The 26,035-nt window shown below is 40.6% G+C and overlaps 1 protein-coding gene and 1 long non-coding RNA gene across 5 annotated transcripts in view; one reads left to right on the top strand and one right to left on the bottom strand.

Moving 5' to 3' along the window:
- The window catches only part of ELP1 (elongator acetyltransferase complex subunit 1), a 58,687-nt gene that overhangs the window by 11,960 nt on the left and 20,692 nt on the right, over positions 1-26,035 (top strand). For all 4 annotated transcript variants that reach the window (XR_012038470.1, XM_072842301.1, XM_072842300.1 and 1 more), the window contains exons 11-29: positions 1,980-2,210; positions 3,214-3,384; positions 4,337-4,436; positions 6,083-6,265; positions 8,484-8,590; positions 8,919-9,022; positions 9,867-9,920; positions 10,005-10,110; positions 11,149-11,264; positions 11,611-11,684; positions 12,427-12,505; positions 12,608-12,687; positions 14,328-14,465; positions 14,569-14,654; positions 14,961-15,109; positions 17,213-17,336; positions 18,245-18,342; positions 19,782-19,983; positions 22,512-22,573. Coding sequence is in view for 3 of the 4 variants with exons in the window: in XM_072842301.1 (XP_072698402.1) it covers positions 1,980-2,210; positions 3,214-3,384; positions 4,337-4,436; positions 6,083-6,265; positions 8,484-8,590; positions 8,919-9,022; positions 9,867-9,920; positions 10,005-10,110; positions 11,149-11,264; positions 11,611-11,684; positions 12,427-12,505; positions 12,608-12,687; positions 14,328-14,465; positions 14,569-14,654; positions 14,961-15,109; positions 17,213-17,336; positions 18,245-18,342; positions 19,782-19,983; positions 22,512-22,573 (2,264 nt within the window). In the remaining variant the exon portion in view is untranslated. The remainder of the gene's footprint in view (positions 1-1,979; positions 2,211-3,213; positions 3,385-4,336; positions 4,437-6,082; positions 6,266-8,483; positions 8,591-8,918; positions 9,023-9,866; positions 9,921-10,004; positions 10,111-11,148; positions 11,265-11,610; positions 11,685-12,426; positions 12,506-12,607; positions 12,688-14,327; positions 14,466-14,568; positions 14,655-14,960; positions 15,110-17,212; positions 17,337-18,244; positions 18,343-19,781; positions 19,984-22,511; positions 22,574-26,035) is intronic.
- LOC140641857 (uncharacterized) lies at positions 289-21,855 on the bottom strand. Its single transcript, XR_012038471.1, has 4 exons — positions 21,717-21,855; positions 17,861-17,953; positions 14,242-14,395; positions 289-1,572 (listed from the first exon to the last, which is right to left on the bottom strand). It is a non-coding gene; the product is annotated as an uncharacterized lncRNA (long non-coding RNA).

The raw sequence follows: 26,035 nt of genomic DNA, 5'->3' as shown, positions 1-26,035 counted from the left end.
GGAAACTCATGCAGGTTCTGTCTTACAGTCTTGAGGAGGAATTCCTTCTCTGGGAAACCTCAGTTTTTACTCTTAAGGCCATAAACACCTTACATGAGACTCCCTCACATTATGGAGGATAATCTTTTGTATTTAAAGTCAATTGACTGTGAAGGGTAATCACATCTACAAAATACCTTCCAGTAATATCTAGGCTCTGTATGAATAGTGTTACTGCAGGAAGCTAAAGTGCTAGCCATAGGAAAACTATAGCAGTGAAAGAGAAACGGCATTAGATACAAGGAAGAATAATCTCTGTGCCTTTTTATTGTAGATTAGATTGTAAATATGTATTTTTCAGTATATGTGTAATATGAGAAAATATTAGAAAGTAAAGATGAAGAAACAGAATTTTTCCATAATTCTGTTGCTCAGTAATGAGCACTATTAAAATTTTCTTGTCTTCCAGATTCTATGTGTATGGCTATGATCTCATTTTTGTTAAGTATATAAGTATGATACATGTAGTTTTATAACAGACATCTTTCCATTTCAGATACCCATGGACATCATTTTAAATTGCTGTATAATATTCATTTGTGCCACAGCTTATTAAATCTCATTCTGTTATGCACTTAAAGTTTTGTGATTTTTCATATCAACAAAAATGCAGTGAACATTTTTGTTGATAAATCTTCTCGCTTGATTGTTTTTTTAAGTGGCTTTCAAACTTTTTAATCAGTAGAACTTTTTCTTTAGCTGAAATGTTATTTAGAAGCTCATTTAATTCATTCATGGCACAGTCCTTCTCAATGCTGGCTATGCCTTTAGAAAAAAAAAAAAATGCCATCCAGGCCTCATCTCAGAGTTGAATTTGTTGTGTTAGAATGGCGTGTTAGAATGTGTACATCAGTGCTTAATTTAAAAATAAAAAAGCTTCCAGTTGATTATTAATATGCAGCCAGAGTTGTGAACCACTGATTAGCCGGAGTGTCAAGGGCTGGCACTGTGTTATGCTCGGAATAAAAATATTGCTCAGGAACAGCCCCATTGTCTGTCCTCACAAAGCATGAGTATGTAGTCTAACTTAGCAACTTACAGCTTGGTAAAAGTGTTCTAACAAAGGTTGGTTTCAACATCATTAGGTCTTTCCCCCTCCAGCTTTATTGAGATTGAATTGACACACATTGTGCAAGCTTAAGATGTATGCTATGATAATCTGACACGCATATGTTTTGTGAAATATTTACCACAGCAAAGTTGGTTAACATCCAACTTTGGATGGTTAATTCCCATTTTGGTTATTACGGCAAGAACATTTAAGACCTACGCTCATAGCAACTTCTGAGCGTACCATACAAATTGTTAACCATAATCACCATGCTCTGTGTTAGATTCTCGGAACATGAACTCGAAGTTTGTGCTGTCATCAGCATCTCCCCCATTTCCTCTGTACCCCAGGATTAGATCTTATTCTTTTAACAGATGTTGGAAGGAACAATTGCTGATGAAGGATTAGTATTGATCTTCTTCCTTGGAGAGCTGAATTATGCTTAATACCAGATCGCCGGGACATAACTGCATGTAAAGCTCCTAGAAGAAAATAATAAGCATCTTAAGCCTAATACAATATAGTGATGCTAATCTAATGTTCTCAAATTGAGTGTTGTCATACTTTTAATCTAATTGCCAAATTTTCTTTCTAAATCTTTATATGAGAACACAACTCACTAAAGCACTGTCTTCCTATTAATTTTCTGTCCACATGACCCTAAAGTTTAAAAGTAGAGACAGCATAAATGTGTGCTTCTGGCCTTAGATTATCCCCATGGAAAACTACTTCTTGACTATTATTATCATTACTATTACTATTTGAGTGAAGAGGCTAAGCAGGAAGGGTCATTTGAAAAAGGAACACTTGCCCCTATCCCTGTCCAGCAGGTAATAGGCAGTCTGGTCCTCTGGCCTCTGACGTTTTTCCTCTCATTTCTCCCTTGCAGTGCAGCTCTGGACTGTGGGGAACTATCACTGGTATCTCAAGCAAAGTCTGCCCTTCAGCACCTGCGGGAAGAGCAAGCTTGTGTGTCTGATGTGGGACCTGGTGACCCCATACCGGCTCCATATTCTCTGCCAGGGCTGGCATTACCTCTGCTATGACTGGCACTGGACGACTGACCGGAGCTCAGGAGATAATTCGAGTGATATGGCAAACGTGGCTGTCATTGATGGAAGTAAGGAGCTAGAAAGCATGTCAGTGAGCCTGTTCCTGCAGATGTGATGGTTTAACTAAAACTGGGAAATTTTGGCTTGTGTGGTGCTTTGGTTGTTTGGTTTATTTTTACTTATTTCTTGTTTCATTTTGATTGGATGGGGATGCCCTTAGTGGGGGCATGTACTCTGCTGAGAATCATATCCCTTCCTCCTCCTCCTCCTCCCTCCCCCTGCCCACCCCAATTCTTCATGAATTTACCTCTCTGGCCTTTGAAGACATTGAAAATTTTGACCCCAAGTATAGAAGAAAACTGATTTTGTGGCATTGGTGTGTGAGCCTTATCTCCTAGCTCTGACATAGATTTACATTGACCCTTGCCCCCACCTCACTTGGGTTGCTTTGTTTTTTAATATAATACTTGTTAATTGTATAATCTATCCAATACGTTCAAGTCACAGATACTGTCTAATGTGAGGATTGGTTGGTGTTCTTTGTATGATGGGGAGAGGGAATTGGGGCAAGAAGTAGTCACCTGAATAGATGGTTTACCTACTGCTGATAACATAAAGAAAACTTGTTTCTAAGATTGCAATGTGTGATGCTGTGCGAATTTTATTCTCTGTAGCAGTCCTAATATAATTTTATAATTATATGTTCTGTACAGGGGACTTAATCAGATAGGTCTTATTACTAAAAACGTGCATCAGGGAGTGGTTTAAAGATTTCGAAGGGAATCATTGCCTTGGTTCAGTCTGGCTTGGTCGCATGCCTTGGTTTCAAGCTAGACCCAAAGGCCTTCTTGCCCTCATTGGACTGCTCTGGACCTGGAGGTGACAGTAGCCAGACAGAGACAGAGCCCTGACACTTAAGCTTCGCTTATTTACAATAAAAACACCAAACATTTTTAGGAATTGCTGTATATTTTCTATCACCGTTATTAGTGCCACCGTGCTGTCAGATGTTGGTTGCACTTTACAAATGAAACATGCATGTATCTGATCTCTTCTCTCTCTCATACCCAGACAAGGTATTGGTGACAGTCTTCCAACAGAGTGTGGTTCCACCTCCCATGTGCACCTACAGATTGCTGCTCCCGCACCCTGTGAATCAAGTCATGTTCTCTGCACATCCCAAAAAGAGTAACGACCTTGCAATCCTAGATGCCAGTAACCAGATTTCTGTTTATAAATGTGGTATGTTCAAAACCATTAACCAAGAAGTTCTGAACCATGTCCCTCCTGCACAAAAGAGAGTTACAGTGTGGTGTTACCTTAGCTCCAGAATAATTAATCTCATTATTATGATAATATCTAATGAATTTGTGGGGTTTTGGAGTGGGAGGGAGTCTGATCCCACTCTGGCCTATAAGAGCGATTCTCTTCGCTTGTTGAACTTGAAGAGTCCGTGATTGAAGAATAACATTCACCCTGGAAGTAGCAAAGTATCTTATTGCATCTTTAACATGTTTTAAGGTTCCATTGCCTTTGCACAGATTTCCATTTGATCCCACAGCCTTCCTAGGAGTGGCATCAGAGCTGGTGTTTTTCTGTTCTTTTTTTTAAGATTTTATATGTTTATTCATGAGAGACGCAGAGAGAGGCAGAAACATATAGGCAGAGGGAGAAGCAGGCTCCCTATGGGGAGCCTAATGCAGGACTCAATCCCAGGACCCTAGAATGAAGACCCAAGCCAAAGGCAGATGCTAAACCAATGAGGCACCCAGGTGCCCCATGTTTTTCTGTTCTATAGATGAGGGAAGAGAATGCCAAAGTGTTTGCAGTTTGCTTGAATAAGAATGGATGAGGATCTCACTTAGGTGTTCTAGCTTCTCCACCTGTCCTTCCACCATCCCATTTCTGTGAGTTTTTAGTTGCTTTCCTGATGTGTAGGAGAAGCCGACATTTGTTTTTATCTGTGAGTTCTGTGATCATGGTGTAAATTATATTGGCACATGATACTGGTAGCATTGTTTACAAATCATCTTGGATTCTCAGCTTTAAAAGTAAACAGAATTAAGAGGTTGAGATGTGGTTATTTCTAGATTGCTTTATTTCTAAAGTGGGGTTAAATGCAGGATTAGTACCCTTAGTATTAGGAAAAATGTGTGTGGGTTACTAAGATAGTAACTGCATTTTTATTTTCTAGATGATAGTCCAAGTGTGGACCTTACAGTGAAGCTGGGAGCTGTGGGTGGAAATGGATTTAAAGTTTCTCTTAGAACACCTCATTTGGAAAAGCGATACAAGTAGGTTGTTTTTTATTACCTTGTACCTCTGGGAACAGCAGTTAGTCCTAAATTCAGCCAACTGTTACTGTTCCATGCCTGTTGCTGAATGAAACAAGTAGATATGATGGCTGGGCCCTGGTTTTTCAGCCTGGTGGGGAAGTCTGTTATCTTGTATCTGCATGCCATATGCTGATGGGTGGCAGTGGAGCCAAGCTGGTAGTTGGCTTAGAAGCCATTTCTTCCAGCAGCCCTTGGTTCTCCAGGGAAGGTCATGTAGGAAAGGTAGAGGTAAGGGTGGTAGGGCCAAGCTGCATTTGCTTGTGTATATGAGGGGCTCTCTTGTTCACATACTGGCTGACTGAATGCAGTCTCTGTCTTTGTTGCATCCCACACTCCGGAACTTTGGGTTGCTGTGTTTTGAGTCCCTCAGGTTGGAAATCAGAATGCATTTTCCCATTGAAACAATGTTATAAATGATTGGGTATAAATGAGTACCTCAGGTATAAGTATTGTGAAATGACCCTGAAATATAATTACTAATTATAATATGACTTCTGTGAGAATCCAGGATTTGATTGCATTCTATTTGATAAGCGCATGTTCTTTAACTCTGCCCCATGAGAGCATATGTTTATAAATTAATAGGGACAGTAAACTGACTAAAATGAGTAACTGAATTTCATAAGCAATATGTTTCTTAAGTATATGCAGTATATTTAATAGATCTATATAAGCTTTCAACCTGCTTATGATTTGGTGGCAGCCTATATAATGCTTAGTCGTTTTCAAAGAACATTTTATGTGGATTATTTCATTTCACAGAATTGAACCCACTAGAGGACAGACTTAAGGCAAACTAGGAAGTGTGAGACAATTTAGAACATAATTTCATTTTTTTAAAAATTGAGAGGACAGCTCCAAGTCATTTAGGAGATTTCATGAAGGACATGAATACTTACTTCATCTTTGAAGAAGAGATTAGGTTAGGATCAGCAGAGATGGACGGGGAGGGTTGGCCATGGTGAGAGAAGTGTGTCGGTGGGGACCGGAGGGAGTAATATACTCCCATGGTGGGAAGAACACAGTGGAGGGACTGGAGTCCTGGAAGAGCTGATTGAGTAGAAAGATCAGGGTAGTGACCCAGCTTCTTCAGTGCGTGCTGAGGATTTGCTACTTAAGCTAGAAGGCGGGAGAAGTAGCCCTTATGAGTTCCTGCCAGAGGTGGCAAAAATGTGCTATCCTCTGATGTGTTAATACTACAGGAGGCAGGTGTTACAGGCCAAAGAAACCATCTCTGAAGCTAATTAGTTGTTTTGGTATGAGATGCTGAAAAATACCACTCTTCTGAGACCCACGTATCTGCTGGAGCCTGGTTTGAATGCTGGCAAGTGGTGATGGGGAAGCCTCCGGAGTTTGTTACTATAGGGCCTGGGGCAAGTGATTTCTTGGATAGTCAGTTTCCTGAAGTGTTCTCTTCAAATCTAAAGATCTCAGAATATAAGAAGCCTAAATAAGTAGAAAAATATTCTGGCATTACCTCAGGTTTTGTCCCTCCAAATAATTAGGAATTGATCGTATACAAAGTGGTTCATTCTTCACTTAGGAAAATCTCGGTCATACTAAGTTTGATTCATGTATTGCACGTTGTTCAATATTTAAAACAGACTTCAGTTTGAGAATGGTGAAGATCAAGAAATAAACCCATTGAAGTTCAGCCTTATCACCTGGATTCAGGAAGACGTTTTCCTGGCTGTAAGCTACAGTCCGTCCAGCCCTCAGTCTGCCATTCACCATCTGACTGTGGCCCCTTCTGAGGCGGATGACGAGCACAGGCAGCTCCATATTAGGTATGGCCACACTTCCCTGAATTTCATGTGCTCGTAGGCAGATGGTGTTACACTTTTGTCTTTTCTGGGTCTAGGATGATTTTGACTTCTAGTGAGCAAGATTGAGGGCAGGAGCTTCCTTGTTAAGCACACTTAGCAAGAGAGTGAAGTGTAGTTTTGAGTCACGTCAAGATACAAACCCAAAAATGCATCAAGAAGTGGGTGGAACATAGGACAAATACCAGTAGATGGGGCGAAACATTTTGAAGATGTGTTAAAATTTTTCATTCAGCATATACGTACATTCTAGCAGGGTAATTGTTCGCCAAAGAGAATTAACCGCTACAGTTACCCTTGTTAATAGGTCTATATACATGCACTTCACTTGGATGTGGTGACTTCGAAATGCTGCTTCTGGCTTCTTCTACATATTCAGTTTGGCACTTAACTACATGTAGTACCAGAAAGTCTTCTCTGTTTTCTCTTTGCTAAAATTTCACTGCTCGCTGGCCCTGAGTTTTGTTTTGATCCTAGACTGCATCTTTGTCACAGTACAGGTTTCAGGTAATGAATGCTATTTTCTGTGACGCAAGCCCCATTGTGCAGTAGATAGCTTTGTGAGGACAGCTCCGAGAAAGCCTCAGGCTTCCAGTGTCAAAACTTGGCACATTACGTCTAAGCTAATGTTTAATCCTCAGGCTACTTTGTAATTGAGAGTTTCCTAGGCAGATTATAATTCTGAAAAAACCCTTGTTGCAAAATTAGGAACTTTTTTTTATTGTATACACAAAACATACTCCATTGTAGTCACTAACTACTAATTTTTGACTCGCATCCAGACGGATACAGGAAGTGTTCTAGCTATATGCAATACTCAGTTAACCGTAACTGGAGCTTTTAAAAAGCAGAATGGATGGGAGATGGGTGAAACAGGTGATAGGGATTAAGGGGGACACTTGTGATGAGCCCTGGATGATGTCTGGAAGTGTTGAATCACTATATTGTACACTTGAAACTAATACTACTCTGTTACCTACATTAGGATTAAAATAAAAATAATAAAAAGTAATAGCAATTTACATCCGGAAATACCTAAATTGTACAAATTTCTGCTTCTGCAAATTTGAAATTCTTTTTCATCAGATTGTATAAAGAAAACCTAGATCCATCTCATTTGCTGTAAAGGAAATGAGAAGCCATTTAAAATTTCTGTTGCTTTGATTTTTGTTTCCCCCCCAAAAAGGGCTATTTTGTTTATATACAGTATTAATGTCTTTAAGGAATATAAAGTCTCTTAATTAGCTTATGGGTTTTTATACCATATATATATGATATTTTATATCTTACATTAATATACCTTACATTCTGTAAAAGATACTCTTTTAAATGCTGTGGTAACTTATTTCTCATACTACCTCTTTGAAGTATGTATTATTAGCACCCTTGTTTTATAGCCAGACCACGAAGGTACAGAGCAGTTAAGTAACTTGCCTGTCATCATATAGGTAGAGCCTAGATCCAGTCCCAGTCAGTTGTGGTCTGGAGTGTCTTCTCTTAACCTATTCACAGATAATTTATCCTCACAAAATTTGGGCCATTCTTTGTATTGGCCAAAAAGTCTCTGAATAACGATTAGCATTGGCAACACTTGCTTCTTTTTTACTTTTTCCACTTCTATTAAGACATATCTACTTTCTGTTCATTGACACATGAAAAAAAAAATATAATGACAGTAACAGTTTCCCCTCTTCTCATTAATGAAGACCCACAGATTTCCATGAGTGAATATGATAGCAATAAGAGATACTGAGTATGCTCATTTTCCTACAGATTCATTGCTTTATTTACTACAGTATGTATTTTAAGGAGACAGAAATGATACCATGCATGTCTAACAAAGACATTAAGTTGTTATAAATTGTATTAAGTTGCTGCCAGAATGGGAGTGATGACCTCACAGCGTAGACACCTAGCTTATTGGCATTGTGGAAAACAGTGTCATGTGATGGGTCATTATTTTGTGTGGGCTACTGCTTGCAATATTTATCTATCAGTGTGTATCTTCGTGCACGTGTGTGTATGTATTATGTATATATTGTATTGAATAGGCAGTGCAGCCCAAAGGTCAATTGCTTATTTCTTTTTCTGTTCTGCAAAATCAGTGAAATGCTACTACTTTTGAGAAAAGTGGTCTGCTCACATTCCCATTCTTGCTTTTTTTTTTTTTAATTTTCATCAGTTCATCTGTGACAGTGGATGGAGTCATAATCAGTCTGTGTTGTAATTCCAAGACCAAGTCTGTAGCATTGCAGCTGGCTGGTGGCCAGATACTTAAGTACTTCTGGGGTGAGTATCAGAATGTTAGGAAAGCGAGTTTATGACTTACATAAATGTTTAATTCTTAAGAATGTTTGCTCGTGAGTTTCTTGTCAGTGCCACATTGACTGTTAAGTCTTTTAACCGTCCTAGAAAACCGTAAGCTGTAGAGTGGAACTAGCAGATGGATTCTATCCCTGTTTTCTCCTATATTGGACCAGGGTGTCCTAATGAGTTTCCAAAATATACGTGGAAAGTGATCCAAATTGCATGTTAAATGTTTCAGCAAGTATTGATGCAACAGTGTTTTACAGCGAGTGTACCAGCTTTTTGTAAATCTCATCTGCCAATCCTGCAGAGTCCCCCTCTCTGGCTGTTGAGCCATGGAAGAACCCTGGTGGATTTCCTGTTCGGTTTCCTTATCCGTGCACTCAGACTGAATTGGCCATGATTGGGGGAGAGGTAAGTGAATGCAGGGCCGAAAGCTTTACCACTTAGAATGTTGGCCCAGAGGGAGGTGGGGGGGGGGGGGGTAGGGCAACTGGGTGACAGGCACTAAGGAGGGCACTTGATGGAATGAACACTGAGTGTTATACCGTATGTTGGCAAATTGAATTTAAATTTTAAAAATTTAATTTAAAAAAAATGGTGGCCCAAGAACTGATGGCATTTGGTAAAAGGATGTGGGCTTGGGAGGTAGATATGGGTCTCCACCTAATCTCAGGGTATCAGAAGTTTCTGAGCCTTGGCCTCTTCATGTATGAAATGGGATTAAGAGATCATCCAGGATGTATTTAGCAGATAGTTGATTCCTTTCCTTGGAGCTATACATTAAAAGACAGAAAAATGCAGTTGATAGACTTTTAGCCCCTGTTGTACAGATTATTCAGAGTTAGTTTTATTTAAGTACCATTTGGGGACAGCAAAAATGTAATCCCCAAAATAGTATTCAGTAGGTTGTCATTCATCAAATATTGGAATGTCTGTAATTGTGTTGGGTGGGTGGATACAGTGGTTACAGAACAAAATAGCTGACTAACCTCTGCTCTTCTGGAATTTATAATCTATCAATATAGATATGATTGTCCCCTCTGATAGGAGAATGAAGGAATGGACAGGGTGTGGTGGTAGTATTGAGGTGTTCGGTGGCTAATGAGAGGGTGGTAACTCTGAGGATAGGTAACTGTATTCAGTCTTGACATGGACTTCGTTATGAAACCACAGGGCAATAGAACTATGTAATAGAAAAATTAGTTTAACAAAGTTGGTTAGAACTATTTGTAATTTCAGTTTTGTCTCTTTGCAGGAATGTGTCCTTGGTCTGAGTGACAGGTGTCGTTTTTTTATCAATGACACTGAGGTAACAGGGCTTGGTTTGGTGTGGGATCTTTTTCAGTTTTGGCTCCAAATGATAAAGCTAACTTTCCCCTTTGCCTTGTTGTAGGTTGCTTCAAATATCACATCATTTGCAGTATATGATGAATTTTTATTGTTGACCACCCATTCCCATACCTGCCAGTGTTTTTGCTTGAGAGATGCTTCATTTAACAGTAAGTGTTCAGCATGTATAGTAGAAAATAGTCCCTCTTCTAATATTTTTTGTCCTTTGAAGTCTTAATGACTTTTAATGTTCACCACCTACTTTGGCTTTTTATCAGAGTCCTAGACTGAGAAAACCTTTAGAGTTCATGTACTTAGCCCCTAATCTCAACATATTTCAGTTCAATATTTTACATGAGTTAGCAAAGACCTCCAGAGAAGGAGGTCCTCCATGGACCAGAACATTGTGAAATTAAAATGTTTTCAGGATTATATAACTAATGCAGTATTTTACCTTAGGGTACCATGTAGATGCAAACTGGGTCTAACTTCTTTGTAATCTTCCTTTGCTCACTGTGACTACCCTCCATTGTAGATGTGAAAGACTTCCTTCCTCTCATGGTTTATAGAAAACTGTGTCCATTTTTTCTTTAGTTCCACGTGTCTCCTTCCCCCACCGTGTGTGTGTGTGTGTGTGTGTGTGTGTGTGTGTGTGTGTTTCTTGTTCTAGAAAACTTCACTTTTAGTCTCTGCTTCCAACTTGGAAACCAGGAATCTTTCACTGATGTTATTTCACTGATGATGAAATAGAAAAACCGCATCCTCCCTGTGTTTTCTAAATCAGTTGAGAAGCTATGTATGTGAATATGCATGAGGGCTCTGTGAAAGAGAAAGCAGGTTCTAGGAATGATATAGTCAGAAAGGCTACTGGTCTTAAGGTTGAGTGGGAGAGCAAAGGGGTATGGTTGTTAATTGCTTTCTTCTATTTTGTTTTTGTTTTTTTAATTTTTTTTAAAGATACTAGTTATTTGAGAGAGCACAAAATGAGGGGCAGAGAAAGAGGGAGAAGCAGACTCCTCGCTGAGCAGGAGCCTGATAGGGTCCCCTGGAATCATAACCTGAGCTGAAGGCAGACACTTAACTGACTGAGCCACCCAGGCATCCCTGCTTTCTTCTATTTTGGATCATATGTTCAGTTTGGACTATGGTTAATGGAAAGTGGCTTGTCATGACAGTGATTCTTATGGCTTAGCCACTGGTGTTTTTAGCCTTACATGCAGGTCTGAGCAGCAGCCATGTGTCTAAAGGGGAATCTCTGCGGAAGGTGGAGAGGGGTTCACGTATTGTCACCGTTGTACCCCAGGACACAAAGCTTATATTACAGGTAAGCTAACTTTTCAGGGTGTGTTTCTGATTATTATTAGACTGTCAATACGAAACAGTTCTTGCAGATTGTATTTTAGGCCCTCTTATCATTTGTAACAGTTTATCATAAGCCAATCCTTCCTGGGTGCTAGGTTCTGTTAGCTTTACATAAAGGAGTAAAGTTAGTTCAGGCTGTGCCCAGCAAGGCTAGAAGAGAAGGTTGTCTGGAGCACAACTAGATTCTGCAGGAAGTGTGCTCATTTTTATAGTATTGTAGTTCTCTATGAAGAGTTAGGTAAAGTATATCCTGGGTATTTAAATTTTTTCTATTCAATTAAAAACATTATTGTTCTGATTTATTTAAGATGCCAAGGGGAAACTTAGAAGTTGTTCATCATCGAGCTCTGGTTTTAGCTCAGATTCGGAAGTGGCTGGACAAGTAAGAACCATGTATATAACTAGTTTACTTGTTACAACTTCTGTGTGAAGATAATAATTATTCTGTTAAAAATTTTAAAACTTAAAGTATGAGAAAGGTGTACTACACATGTCATCAATCAGATTCTCTGAGGCTTTTTTTTTCTTCCTATACTTTGATTTTTGTATTACAAAGTCTGATAAGTATTCCTTGTAGAAAGAATGATGAAACATACCATGCAAGACAGGGTTTCCTAGCCTGAGGGGATCCATATGGGTTTCAGATGGTCTGTGAACCCAGGGAAATTGTACCAAACTCTGTGTGTATTTATTCAAGCAGAAGGCCTAAGGCTTTTGGCAGATGTACAGAGGAGCTTGTGACCCAAAAATGCCTGAGCCACTGTTGTGAAGGAAATGATCCATTGTTAATTTATTTTAGGGAAACTTTGTATTAGAAAGACCTTTCTTAACATCTTGTTAAGAGAGAAAGTACACCCAAGTTTTGTGATGATTTTCTGTCACACATATGTGGGGATGTAGTCCACCAGATTGCCATGGTGACTAAGTCCCACCTTTTAAGAAGGCAAGTGAATCTGGTACCTGATTTTTCATTCTGTTAGTTGAGAGTAGCAACCCAGTAGTAGTTGTTAAGTATAACTGGTTTGTATCATAAGGAAATGTGTTGGATCCAGGGAGTTTAGTTTTTATAATATGACCTTTGTGTTCATTCCCTGCTGCTTCACAGACTTTTTTTTTTTTTTCAGACTTATGTTTAAAGAAGCATTTGAATGCATGAGAAAACTGAGAATCAATCTCAATCTGATCCATGACCATAACCCTAAGGTAACTTTGTAAATGTGATATTAACTCTAGCCTACCTAAAACTTGATCCAGTGCGATTGGAACTAAAATTTTTTTGTCCTTTTTTTTTTTTTTTTTGGGTAGGTGTTTCTTGAAAATGTGGAAACCTTCATAAGGCAGATAGATTCTGTAAATCATATTAATTTGTTTTTCACAGAATTGAAGTAAGTATTTTGAATAATTTGTGAGTATCATATCCACAATTTATCTAGTTTAGGAAATCAAACAGATAAGTAGCTAGAGGAGAAAAATTAACTTGGCGTTTGATACTGTTTTTATCACTATAACTCTCAGATGCCACCTGTAATAGATTTTTGCCCTTTACCCTTTTTAAAAACAGCCTATTTAAAACTAAGACTTGAAAACACGTCATTTAGAATTATAATTGACTGTTTTTAGGTGTACCTAGGGACTATGTGTCTCATGAAATTGAGGGCAAATGGCATGTTTTTCTGCAATGTCTTGTTTCCAACCTAAGAAACAATTTTAATCATATAAGAAAAGTTAAGAGAATTGTCGAGTTAGCATCCTGTGCCACCACCTAGACTCTCTAGTTCATATTTTCCTATGTGTGCTTTGTCATGATGTACCATCTGTCCATGTCATTCATCGTTTTTAAGGCAAATTTTAAGTTAATTGCAGCCGTCAGTCTACTTTATCTCGTAATCTCGTAATATTTCACTTTGTAGAATGCTGACTAGAGTGCATTCTCTGCGAGTCAGATTCACATGTGGTGAAACGCATAAATCATAAATGCACTATTCAGTGAGTTCTGACCAGTGTGTATTTCCATGTACCCAAACCTCTGTCAAGATAGAGAACACCTCCTTCACCTCAGAAAGTTCCTCCAAACCTTGTGTCAGTCAGTCTTGTCCCCACCCACTAGGCAACCACTGTCATGAGTTTTTCACTGTGGATCAGATTTGCCTGTTGAAGAACTCTATATAAGTGAAATCCTATGGTATTTACTCTTCCTAGTAAGTTAGGCTGCTCTCATTCGGCACATTACCTTGATTCACCCATGTTTTTGCTGGTATCACTAGTTTGTTCCTGTTTACGCCTCAGTAGTGTGCCCTCATGCAAATATGCTACAATTTGTTTATTTGTACCCCTGCAATTGGATACCTGGTCTGTACCCAGTTTGGGGCTAATGTGAATGAAACATCTATATCACTGTACAAGCGTTTGTGGATGTGCTTTTAAAAAGAAAAGATTTAGCGGGATGCTTGTGTGGCATGCTCACATGATGCTCAGCAGTTGAGCGCCTGCCTTTGGCCCAGGCCGTGATCATGGAGTCCCAGGATCAAGTCCCACATCAGGCTCCCTGCATGGAGCCTGCTTCTCCCTCTGCCTATGTCTCTGCCTCTCTCTCTCTCTCTCTGTGTCTCTCATGAATAAATAAATGAAATCTTTAAAAAACAAAAAAAGATTCAGTTATTTGAGAGCGGAAGAAGGAGAGAGTCAAGCAGGGCGGAAGAGCAGAGGGAGCCTGACTTGGGGCTTAAACCCAGGACCCCGAGATCATGACCTGAGCCAAAGCCAGATAATTAGCAGCCAGCTGAGCCACCCAGGAGCCCCTCATTGTAGACATGTTTTCATTTCTCAATTTGTTTGTTCATTTTTCACCTTATGTGAATATGATGAGCCTGTTTTCCACATTTGGTCTTAGCCAAAAGGCTGAAAAGCGATGAAACTTTTCCAAAAGCCATTTTTATTACCTCTTCAGCATGCCTGGGTATATGTCAGTCATTTGGTATCAGGAGCCACATGTTCAGTTAGTGACCTCTTAATGACTTGTTCTTAGGGAAGAAGATGTTACAAAGACCATGTATCCTCCACCAGTTACCAGCGCTGTCCAGCTGTCCAGGGATCCTGATGGGAAAAAAGTAGATCTTATCTGTGATACTCTGAGAGTAGCCATGGAGAGCATCAATCCCCACAAGTATGTGCGCCATCATTAGTTGGCACTTTTTGAGTCACAGAAGCGTACTGCTATCCTTACTCACCTTGTTCATTCTTATTCTGGTGTTTTTCACTTACCTCAGGTATTGCCTGTCAATACTCACCTCTCATGTGAAGAAAACAACCCCAGAACTGGAGATTGTGCTGCAGAAGGTACACGAGCTTCAAGGTAGAGACCCATTCACGGTTGGTATTTCACGGGGCCTCGGCTGTCACCAGGCTTCCAGGCTTCTGGAGAGCTCATTGACCACAGTCAGAGCCACATCACACATTAATATGTGGCTTTTTGGTTGCCATTTTAAGACCTGTGTCAGTTTTTTTGAGCACTTCCCTACAAAACTTGTACAAAAGAAATCATATGGTATCCAATTCTGTCAAGAAAGTTTGTTACTTTTTCTTTTTGGTTATGTTGCTACATGTGTGGGTTTTTTCCCCAACTGGCTTTGTTGTGTTTTGTTTCCGTACACTCTGACAGGCAGGACTCCACCAGTTCCTGATGCTGTGAGTGCTGAAGAGGCCCTGAAGTATTTGCTGCTTCTGGTAGATGTTAATGAGTTATATGATCATTCTCTCGGGACCTATGACTTTGATTTGGTCCTCATGGTAGCCGAAAAGTCACAGAAGGTACGTGCTGTTAACTGCTTGAATGTCCTTTTGGATCTTGGTTCTGTGGTTGTGGCAGTTGGAAACCCTGCCCTGGGCAGCACGGGATCTTGTCTGATGTGAACACAGCGAGTTCAGGCCTGGGGGGCAGAGCTGGGGCTTTCCAGGGTTTCTGCTTCTAAGCCTCATTCTCTATCATAGTTCGGGGCTGATCAGTGTTTTGGATGCCAGGTTGAACAAGTGAAATAAAGTTACATGATTATTTTTAAGATTATGGTCATACATGTGAACAAATTCTCTTGTAGAGGAAATACAGCGAATGATTCCTATTCCCATGCAGTTCCTTCTTAGATGGCTGGCAAGTGGGCGCACAGAGAATAGGAAGGTTTGGGGCCTCTTGTCCCACCTTGGCATGCTCATTGAAAAGCTTGGGCGCCCCTGGTCTGCACAGTGTTCAGTCTGGTTTCTACAGCCTCAGTTTCATCCTGTCATCCTTCTTCTTGCTCTTGCCAGAAGCATCTTTCCAAAAGGAAATTTTGATCCTTCATTCTCCTATTTGAAATCCTTCGTAGGCTCCCCATTGCCCCTGGGATAAAGTTCAGAAGCTGTAATACGACTTAGGCACCTGCCTCCCAGGACCTGGTCTCTGTGTATCTGCTCCTCTTGATGTTGTGCCTTTTTCTCAGCTCTCGGTAGAGGAGAAGCGGTGCTTTTGTCCCCCTAGCAACCACACACCTCTGCAGGTAGTGTTATTTCTGCTTCCCATGGGCCTGTGGGCTTTCACCACCATCCCCTTCCCCATTCACCAGCCTAATTCTCACTCGTCTAAGGAAAGGATGCCAAGGTAGCATCCTGCCAGTGCTCCATTCTTGCCTCCCTGCCCACCCATAGGGACTGGATGAGATTGGCCTCATGCACTTCTGCACTCGTTGCCTACCCCTGCATATCATTCTAGCTCCTCTACTAGATGGTAGGTTTCCTGAGGGTGAGGCTTGGTTGTATTTTTTGTACATAGCGAATTATTTCTAAATGTTTGTCAGTTGAGCACTTTGGCCTGTAGTTGTTCTCTATATTACATGCATGAGTATTTAATTTTTTTCTCTTGGGTTTTTTTTTCTAGATTATTATTACATGTATTTATTCTGTCTTCTGTCCAGTGAAATTGCATTAAGAACAAGGAGCATCTGTTCTTTAGAAAGAAAAGTTTTTGGGGCATGGCACAGAGCTGCAGACAGTGCTAATAAAATCTTGGTTGGCAGGGTCTTAGAGTTTTGTCTTCAACTCAATACAATTTTACCTTTGTTTTAAAACTTGCTGGAAGGTAGGGCAAGTTGGTTAAGCGTCTGACTCTGGATTCCGGCTCAGGTCATGATCTCAGGGTCCTGGGATCGAGCCCCACCTCAGGCTCCATGCTCAGCATGGAGTACCCTTGGGATTCTCTCTTTCCCTCTCCCTTTGCCCCTCCCCCAACACACAAGTGTGCCTATGTGCACATTCTCTCTCTCTTTGTCTATAGAAGTAAAATCTTAATGGGACGCCTGGGTGGCTCAGTGGTTGAGCATCTACTTGTGGCTCAGGTTATGTTCCCGGGGTCCCGGGATTGAGTCCCACATCAGGTTCCCCACAGGGAGCCTGCTTCTCCCTCTGCCTGTGTCTCTGCCTCTCTCCCTGTGTCTCTCATGAATAAATAAAATCTTAAAAAAAAAAAAAAAAAAAAAACTTGTAGAGGGAGGGCATGAGATGTCATGCAGACAGCTCCAAGCACAATGCCTTGCACTTCTGGAGAAACTTGGATGCATTTTTGAATATCTTATACATTGAAACCTTGTTTTCCTTATTTGCCTCTTAAATAAGTGGTTGTGAAACTGAATAGGAGAACATCGTCATTATTCAGAATGAAGACAATGCTTATAGGTTAAAGCATTTTCACCAAAACTTGTTTTATGTTTCATTTTATATGTTATATAGTATGCGATTAATATACTAATGTAGTACGTAGCTTAAAAATTATGTAGCTTTTGGTTTATTGAGTATTATAATTGTTTTATGCATATTATAAATAAATGTAATTGTAAGCAATAAAAGCCACTTATTGGTGTGTGTGTTTGTGTGTGTGTTTTTAAGGATCCCAAAGAATATCTTCCATTTCTTAATACACTTAAGAAAATGGAAACTAATTACCAGCGGTTCACTATAGACAAATACTTGAAACGATATGAAAAAGCCATTGGCCACCTCAGCAAATGTGGTAAGTGCAAGGATTAATATGTTTATTTCTGCTTCAGATTTTCTTTGGAGCTAGACAGATCTAAGTTAAAGTGTTGGCTTAGACATAGACTGTAGTTTCTGCTCCTGAAAATTTAAAGTTAATGTATGTGCACCTAATTTTATCATATGTTCTGAAAAGCTGAAGGCAAAGCAAATGACTTGTAATGAACTAGAGGAGCTCCCTAACTAAAACAATGGAGCAGATCCTTTTTGGGTTAAGGATGACCACCTCCTAAATTCATTTCAGTATCTCAGAATGAAAATTGATAATTCACTTTTCTCCCATGGTATTTGCAAACACCTGAGGGACAGGTAGTTTATCTGGAGTGAGTATCGTGCCCACCGGTAGCTCCCAGAGGGACAGAGCTGTAATTGGTAGTGATGGAATAGGACTAGCACGATGCCAGTTGTTCTGCTTTACCCCAGCCCTGTCCCACGCTGGAGTTCCTGGTGTCAGCAGTTGTGGTTTTTTCCACAGAGCTAAGATGGGGATAAGGAAGTTACCTGGGTGTCATTGAGCTTCTTTGGAGAATCTAATTGAGCTGGGCTGGGATAGGACTCAGGCATCCGTATGGTTGATAAGCTCCCCAGATGATCCTAATGGAGGAGGTTGAGAAAACACAAGGTCAGGTGGTTATTTTATCAGGGATAGTGTATAAAGTAGCCTTTTACATAGAACTCTGATCCCAAGCAGTGCCTCTCAATACGTCGTATCTGCCAACGTGCTTTGCTAAAATTAAAACTCCTGTATTCTGTTTTCCTGATACTCTGATTCTGCAGGTCTTACCAAGGTCCCTTGTTGATTTCGTTGAGAGACCATTGGTATAAATGAAATCCATTATGCTTCTAAAGTCTTAAACTTGTGTGTGTATGAATCTTATTCTTCAGGACCTGAATACTTCTCAGAATGCTTAAATTTAGTAAAAGATAAAAACTTGTATAAGGAAGCTCTGAAGTTATACCCATCAGATTCGCAGCAGTACAAGGTGAGTGGAGTGCGAAATGAGGCTCTTCTGACTTTGCTTTGTCCCTTAGCTGGAAAGGGGTCAGGATCCCGAATTCTTGGTTTCAGGGTTTATCTTCAAATGAATTCACCTCATCTTGAAATCTTCTCTAAGAGAATGGCCCTGACCTACCCCTATTTGAAGAAATTGCCCAGGCTGGAAACCTAGGAGTTGTCCCCCATTCCTCATCATGAATACCATGGCAGCTTCTGCATGGGATACCTTGCTCCAGCGCAGCCTTGCTGTCACATGACAGGTCATCCTGAGGCGTGTAGATTTTTCTCATGTAGTTTAGAATAAAAGGATATACAGTTAGGTTGTTTGTTTAAACAAACATCTATTTAGTTTTGCTTATATGTCGGATACTTTGCTAAATGTACTGTATGATTCTCATAAAGACCTGATAAGGTGAACAGATGAGAAAACAGCTTGCTTCCTGGAGCTGGAGTGTGAAGCCACTGGCCTGGGATGCAGAGCCCAGGCTGTCTGACCCCAGAGCCTGTACCCATAACCACTGCTCATCCTTGCCACCATCACTGACTGCCCTTTGCAGTTGGTCCATGTCTCTGTGCTCTGGCTCCTGCCTGCTTTCTTAGCATCGGCTGCCCCTTCCAGGCCTCTTCCTGCCCCTGTGTTCAGCCTCACTTGTCTTTCAACTATCAGGTCTCCTCTGCCAGAAAGCTGTTCCAGGGCAAGGTGCCCAACCAAGCTCCCAGGTCACCTTCTTCCCTCAGTGATGACACATAACAAAGTGCTGACGCACTGATTTGTTTACCCCACCGCCTGTGGGCTGCTTAAAGGCAGGAACTTTGTGTGTCTGTGTTCCTGCGTAACATTGAGCCTGGGGATAGAGAATTGGGCTGATGGCTGCCTCTTGGCTCTTATTTTCATTGTCTCTTCCTCTCTTCTGTGGTCTCTTTTCTCCAGTCACCCCAGCCTTCTTCTTACTCCGTCTTGTGTATTCCCTACACATCCCTGCCAGATGGCCGTGGTGCTTTCTGTAGCTCTTGGCCTGGGATACTCTGCCGTAACTCTTCACATGGCTTATTCTCCTCACAGTGCTCTCAAATAGCACCCCCATCTCGCTCTCTCTCGACCACTATGTCACAGGCCATATTGTGTTTATAAGTCCATTCTCTGTCTCCACAAGAGCAGGACCTTTTGGTGGTTCTTGTTATTTGTTTTTCTTGCCTGTTTGTTATTTTTTGCATTACTGTGTGATTCCTGCTGTCCTGAGTAGTACTCAGTAATTATTTGTTGAGTGGATACATGGCACATCCTCAGTGATTGAGATCACTGACTAACCACAGGATATTCCTAAGTAATTCAAGAGAGGGTCAAATGTAGTGACTGAGACAGCCTACATTGGAGGTTAAGAAACTGTACCTTTCCTTACTAACCCGCATCTCCTCTCGCCACAGGATATCAGCATTGCTTATGGAGAACACCTGACACAGGAGCATCTCTATGAGCCAGCGGGGCTTGTGTTTGCCCGCTGTGGAGCCCACGAAAAAGCTCTCAATGCCTTTCTGGCTAGTGGCAGCTGGCAACAAGCTCTCTGCGTGGCGGCCCAGCTTAACTTGACCAAAGACCAGCTGGCTGACCTTGGCAGAACTCTGGCAGGTAAACGTGGCTGTTCAGGTTTTCTGAAATAACTCTCCCAAAGGTGTTCTGTTTCTTCCTTTCTTTGGCAATTTTTGCAAGTAAATTTAGGACAGCATACCTTGAGGCAGTCTCCTGTTCACTAATAAAAATTAATGAGATGATATAGAAGGGTTTATTAAGTAAAGGTTAAAGTGCTACAGTGAGAGTCCCCCAGTACAGTGACATGATAAAGCTTCTGTCTCTCACAGAAGAACTGAGAAGTCCTTCCATCATGACACTGTCATCTCAGGCAGATGGTTGTAGCTGGATTTTTCTCCACACCCTTATTCCAGTCCTTAGCAAGAGGAAAAAGCTAGAGCTGCAGGAGAACACTGGAAGTTGGAAATGACCTGAAAGTTACACTGTTTCTTCTGTTCCATCTCATTTGCCAAAACTTACATCATATGGCCACACCTAGCACAGAGTAGCTGTGGGGCTATGTGCCCAGTCAGAAGGTAAACATGAGTTTTGGAGTGGAGCCATTCAGGTATAGACAGTAGATCACTGGGAAACCATAATAACATTTATGAGAAATGAGGTAAAAGAAAAGGCAAAATGTATAAGCATTCTGAAAGCAAAGGCAGTTTAGCTGTGTCAGGGTCTGGGGATTGTCTGAACCAGAGGCAGCCCTATGTCAGTCTGATTTCTTAGAGGGAGGGAAGCTTAAGGGCTACCTGGGAGAAGAGGTGAATAGGGGCTCTGCTCTCTCAGCTGTGCTTGAGGAAAGTGATTAGTGTATTATTCCCCCTGCCCTTTTTAGAGTTTTACAAATACTGTGGTTTTTTTTAAGATTTTATTTATTTAAGAGAGAAATCGAGAAAGAATGAGTGAAAGGAGGGGCAGAGGGAGAGGGAGAAGCAGACTCCCCACTAATTAGGGAGCCCCATGTGGGACTTGATCCCAGGATCCTGAGATCATGACCTGAGTTGAAGGCAGGTGCTTAACTGACTGAGCTACTAAGGCACCCCAAAAATACTGTTATGGTTTCAAAAAAAATGCAGTCCTGAAAAAACTCCAATTTAAATCCTGTTAAATGTATATACAGTATCCTCCTTAGTTGTTTGCATTCTTCCTTTTTCTGTGGGTCATAAAAATGTGTAAGGTTACCACATTCTTTTTCTGGTTATTGGATCTGCAGGCTCTTCTATAAGGCCTCTTAATTTCCATTAAGAGTTTCCAAAACTCTTTAGTTTTTGTGAATTCCCTATATTAAGCCTTTTAGTTTCTCATTCTGGCTCCGTTGTTACTTCTGCTTTAGGAATTTATGTTTTGGTCGTTTATACCTTACAGCTCTGTTCTTCGGGACTATTATCATCTCTTACATTCTTTATAACTCCGAGCTTGCTGTTTGTCATGCCTTATGGTGTTCACCCAGTTCTCCTAGATGGTTAGCAAAAAAAGGTAGGGAAGGCGGTTGTCAGAGATTGTTGAGAAACGGTAGAAGGTGGAGTCACTTCATGTGCACTTTAACTTAGGCAGTTTATATAAAAAAGAAAGAGCTGTTTAAATTGTGGAGATGATTCTACCTGTTTTTATCAGGGATGATACATGTACTGGAGTTTGCCTGAGAGGGGATACATGAATCTGCCAGCCCCGTAGTCAATTTCAGGTCTTGTGTGCCTCTCACAGCATGATTATCTCAACTGTACCGAGTGAATCGAGGATCTAAAGATACCGCATGACCACCCCCTCCCCACCCCCCAGCCAGCTACCTTCATCTTAGTGCTCAACCAAAGAACAGCAGCCTCTTCCTATTTGAGGAAGAAATGGATGAGCCAGAGATGCTAGGTCAGTTTCCCATACCTGTGCCTTTATAAGCTTTTTTGATGGATGGTTTTGACAATACATGGGTTTCACATTCCATGCTAAATTTAGATCATAACTGTCATTTAAGATAGGACTCTGGTATTCCTGCCTATTTCCTAACAGAAATTCACAAAGTATATATTTTGGTAAATTATGAAGATATATTAGTGAAACATTTCAGCAAAGGAATCTGTTTAGCTTTGTTTTGCCCAGTGTTTCACAAACTTACTTGACCTGAGAATGGTTTTTTGGTGTTGCCTTTTATTATCCTATGGAACAGTTAGGGAACACTTTGGGAAATGCTATTTTAAAGCAGTTTTATTTGACTGTATACTGTAAAGCTCACAATTTGTAGAGGACCATTTTTATTTTAAAAGTACCTCCTGTGCCTGGGTAGTGTAGTCGGTTGGGCGTCTGACCCTTGGTTTTGGCTTGGGTCATGGACTCAGGGTTGTAAGATCAACCCTGAGTCAGGCTCTGCACTCAGCGTGGAGTTCGCTTAAGATCTTGGGATTCTCTCTCTGTTTCCTTCTGTCCCCCCCCCCCCCCGCCCCGCCCCTACTCAATGCTTTCTCACTCTCTTACCCTCTAAAATAAATAAATCTTAAAGAAAAAGTACCTCCCAAAACTATTTAAATTTGAGTTTTGGTAATACTGTTCTTAGCAAGCCAACTATGGTCAAGTGTTTATTATTTTTGCAGGAAAACTGGTTGAGCAGAGGAAGCATGGTGATGCAGCCACAGTCTTGGAACAGTACGCCAAGGTAACCTCATTTCTTTCCGTAAACCACTCAATCAACAAGCAAGGTCTACCTTGGTAGTACCTCACTAATCAGAAAATTAAAGGAACTCGGGCTAATTAGGAAATCCAGAGACAGTATTTGCTCTGCAGATCTTCCCTTTTGCTGACCTGACTTAGAAACCTAAATTTAATCCATCTCTCATTAGGTGTTTAAACAAGAAGTTCTCTAAGGTAGAATACTAAAGAACTCTGCTCTAATGGGCACTAGTGGTTTGCACTTGGTATAAAGTATTAAATAAATCAAGGGAGTTGTGCTTTTTTTTTTTTTTTTTTTTTTTTTAAGATTTTATTTATTCATGAGAGACACAGAGAGAGAGAGGGGGAGAGAGGGGCAGAGACACAGGCAGAGGGAGAAGCAGGCTCCATGCAGGGAGCCTGATGCGGGACCTGATCCTGGGATGCCAGGATCACACCCCGGGACGAAGGCAGATGCTCAGCCGCTGAACCACCCAGGGATCCCCGGAGTTGTGCTTTTATGTTAACTTGCCAAGGACCATTCTAAAACAAAGGGATTGAACTTCAGATACTTTTTTGGATTTTACAACCATTCTCTCTGTTGGAAGTGTCTTATCTTAGGCAGTTTGATGGGTTCCAATTTTCTAGCAGATTATAAAGATGAGTGCCTATACCAGCTTTTGATAGAATTGTAGAATTTATTATGGAAATAATAAAACTGTGTGTTGACATGGGGTACCTAGATGACTCAGTTGGGCATCTGACTCTTAGTTTTGGCTCAGGTCATGATCTCAAGGTCCTGAAATTGAGCCCTACCTTGGGCTCTGTGCTCAGCAGGGAGTCCGCTTGAAATTCTCTCTCCCTCTACTCCTTCCCCATTCACTCTCCCTCTCTCTAAAATAAATAATTTTATTTTTTAAGATTGTATTTATTTATCCATGAGAGACAGAGAGGCAGGGACATTGGCAGAGGAAGAAGCACGCTCCTGGTGGGGAGCCTGATGTGAGACTCAATCCCAGGACCCCGGGATCATGCCCTGAGCTAAAGGCAGACGCTCAACCAATGAGCCACCCAGGTGCCCCTAAAATAAAATAATCTTAAAACAACAAGAACCAAAAACATGCACTGACTCTGGCCATTGACTAATAGGAAGTAGATCCACAGTTGACACCAGCGATTACTGCTTTCTAGAGTTTTGGACTTTGATGAGAGAGTGTTCGTTACAGTTGTTACTAGTAGGCACATTTGTGTAATATAATTGTGCTTTTAAAATACCTGAATGTCTTTCATGTAATAAGAGTGAGTGAAAAAAGGTCACTAAAATTTGATAGATCCTGGCAAAAAATTATATTGGGTGAATGAGCTCAAAACATCAATAAATAAGAAAGATATACATAAAACAAGGCAAGAGTAGAAATGTATACCACCTAAAATGGTTAATTAAATGAGTAAGATGCCACCATCTTTTCTTTCCTCTATAAATCAAGATTAATTCATATATGTGTGTGTGTATATATATATATTTAATTTATGTACTTAAAATTTGTATTTTTTAAAATATTTTATTTATTTATTCATGAGAGATAGAGGCAGAGACACAGGCAGAGGGAGAAGCAGGCTCCACGCGGGGAGCCTGATGTGGGACTCGATCCTGGGACTCCAAGACCATGCTCTGGGCCGAAGGCAGGAGCTAAACCACTGAGCCACCCAGGGATCCCAAAATTTGTATATTTTTGGGATGCCTGGGTGGCATCTGCCTTTGGCTCAGGGCGTGATCCTGGGATCCTGGGATCGAGTCCTGCATTGGGTTCCCCATAGGGAGCCTGTTTCTCCTTCTGCCTATGTCTCTACTTCTCTAAGTCTCTCATGAGTGAGTAAATAAAATCTTAAAAAAAAAAATAAAATAAAATTTGTATATTTTTAATTGGATATACTTTACATATAAAAAATTAATTTTAAATGAACAGTTGGATGAGTTTTGACAAAGGCTTATGGTCATGTAACACTACTACAACCATGATAATAGAACATTTGTAACACCCCAGAAAGTTCCCTGCTTCCCCTTTTGCAGTGAGTCTTCTTCCTCTACGCTCAGTTCTTACCAAAAAGATGTGCTTTTTGTCATTACAGTTTTGATTTTTCTAGAATTTTATATAAACGGAACCATCTGGTATGTGGTTTTTTAGTCTGGCTTCTTTCACTCACATAACGCTTTTGTTTTCTAACATTTCTTTTTGATTCTTTCTTCGAATTTTTGTCTTTCTGCTTACATTACCCATCTGTTCCTACATGTTGTCTGCTCTTCCCATTAGAGCCTTTAGCATGTTAATCATACCTCTTTTTTTTCTTTTTCTAATTGAAATATAATTCACATACAGTGTCACATTAGTTTCAAGTATAATCAACTTAAAATCATTCCTGACTTCATGATTTCAATATCCCTGCCATAGGTAAGTCGTCGTCGTCGTTGTCGTCTTCTTCTTCTTCTTTTTCTTTTTTTTTTGTAAGTCTTCTTCTGATGCTTCCTCTGGCTCTTCAAACGATTTTTGTCCTTTTAAATTTTTTGTTGGAAGCCTACCATGAGATACTGGGTAGAAGGAAATTTGATAAATAAGGCCTTTAGTGATGTGGTGATAAGGTGTGCAGAGAGGAGAAACATTCCACGGTCCTGTGATTATGTGTCAGTCTTTTAGTGAGCCTGTAGCCCTGGAGCTTGAACTTCACCAGTGCTTCTCATATTTTTCACTCCTTAGGTAGGACAGAAGGGCCAGGGGGAGCTGGAGTTGGGTATTTCTCTTCACTCATGTTAGTTAGGCCCAAGTCAAACCAGTTTTAGTTAGTTAGGCTCTGGCAAAATAGTTTCTCTTGAGAGCAGGCCTTGTTAAGAGCACTATGTTACTCTGGGCATAATCAAGATGACTTTTCCCTTCTTACCAGAAGCAGGAGATTTTCATCTGATCCTCACTGTGAGAACTTCCTAGGGTTCATGGAGGTAAAAACTCAACAAAAGTGTAGGAGCCTCCCTAAGACCGGACATCCATAGAGTTTTCAACTCTAGCTTTATCTACAGTGATCCTTCAGCATTGGTCACTTTAGATTTTCCTACCCTAGTACTGGTTCTGGTGGAGAGTTCTATGTGTGAGTCCCTGCTTTCTTCTGGTAAGATGTAAATCTCTGCATCTGCCTGTCTCTCCACTTCTTAGGGCAGCAGTTTGCCCTATGACTTCAGTTCTCCAAATCGATCAAAGGAGAGTTGATTTTCAGTTTGCTCAGCTTTTTACTGATGGGAGGATGTCTTCCAAGTTCCTTGTGTGTTGGACTAGAGAGTGGAAGTCATATAATGCTTTTGAGATTCATCCATGTTATATTGTGTATCTGTGTATTGCTTTTGATTGTGCTCATTGGTCTTTTGTTGTTTGAATAGGTCATGATTTGTGGATTCATCAACGAGTCGATGTACATTTGGATT

This window comes from Canis lupus, chromosome 10 (genome assembly GCF_048164855.1).
Source record: "Canis lupus baileyi chromosome 10, mCanLup2.hap1, whole genome shotgun sequence".
Classification (NCBI taxonomy): Eukaryota; Metazoa; Chordata; class Mammalia; order Carnivora; family Canidae; genus Canis; species Canis lupus.
Note: the sequence above shows the minus strand (reverse complement) of the source record. Positions and strands in the feature narration are given on the sequence as shown.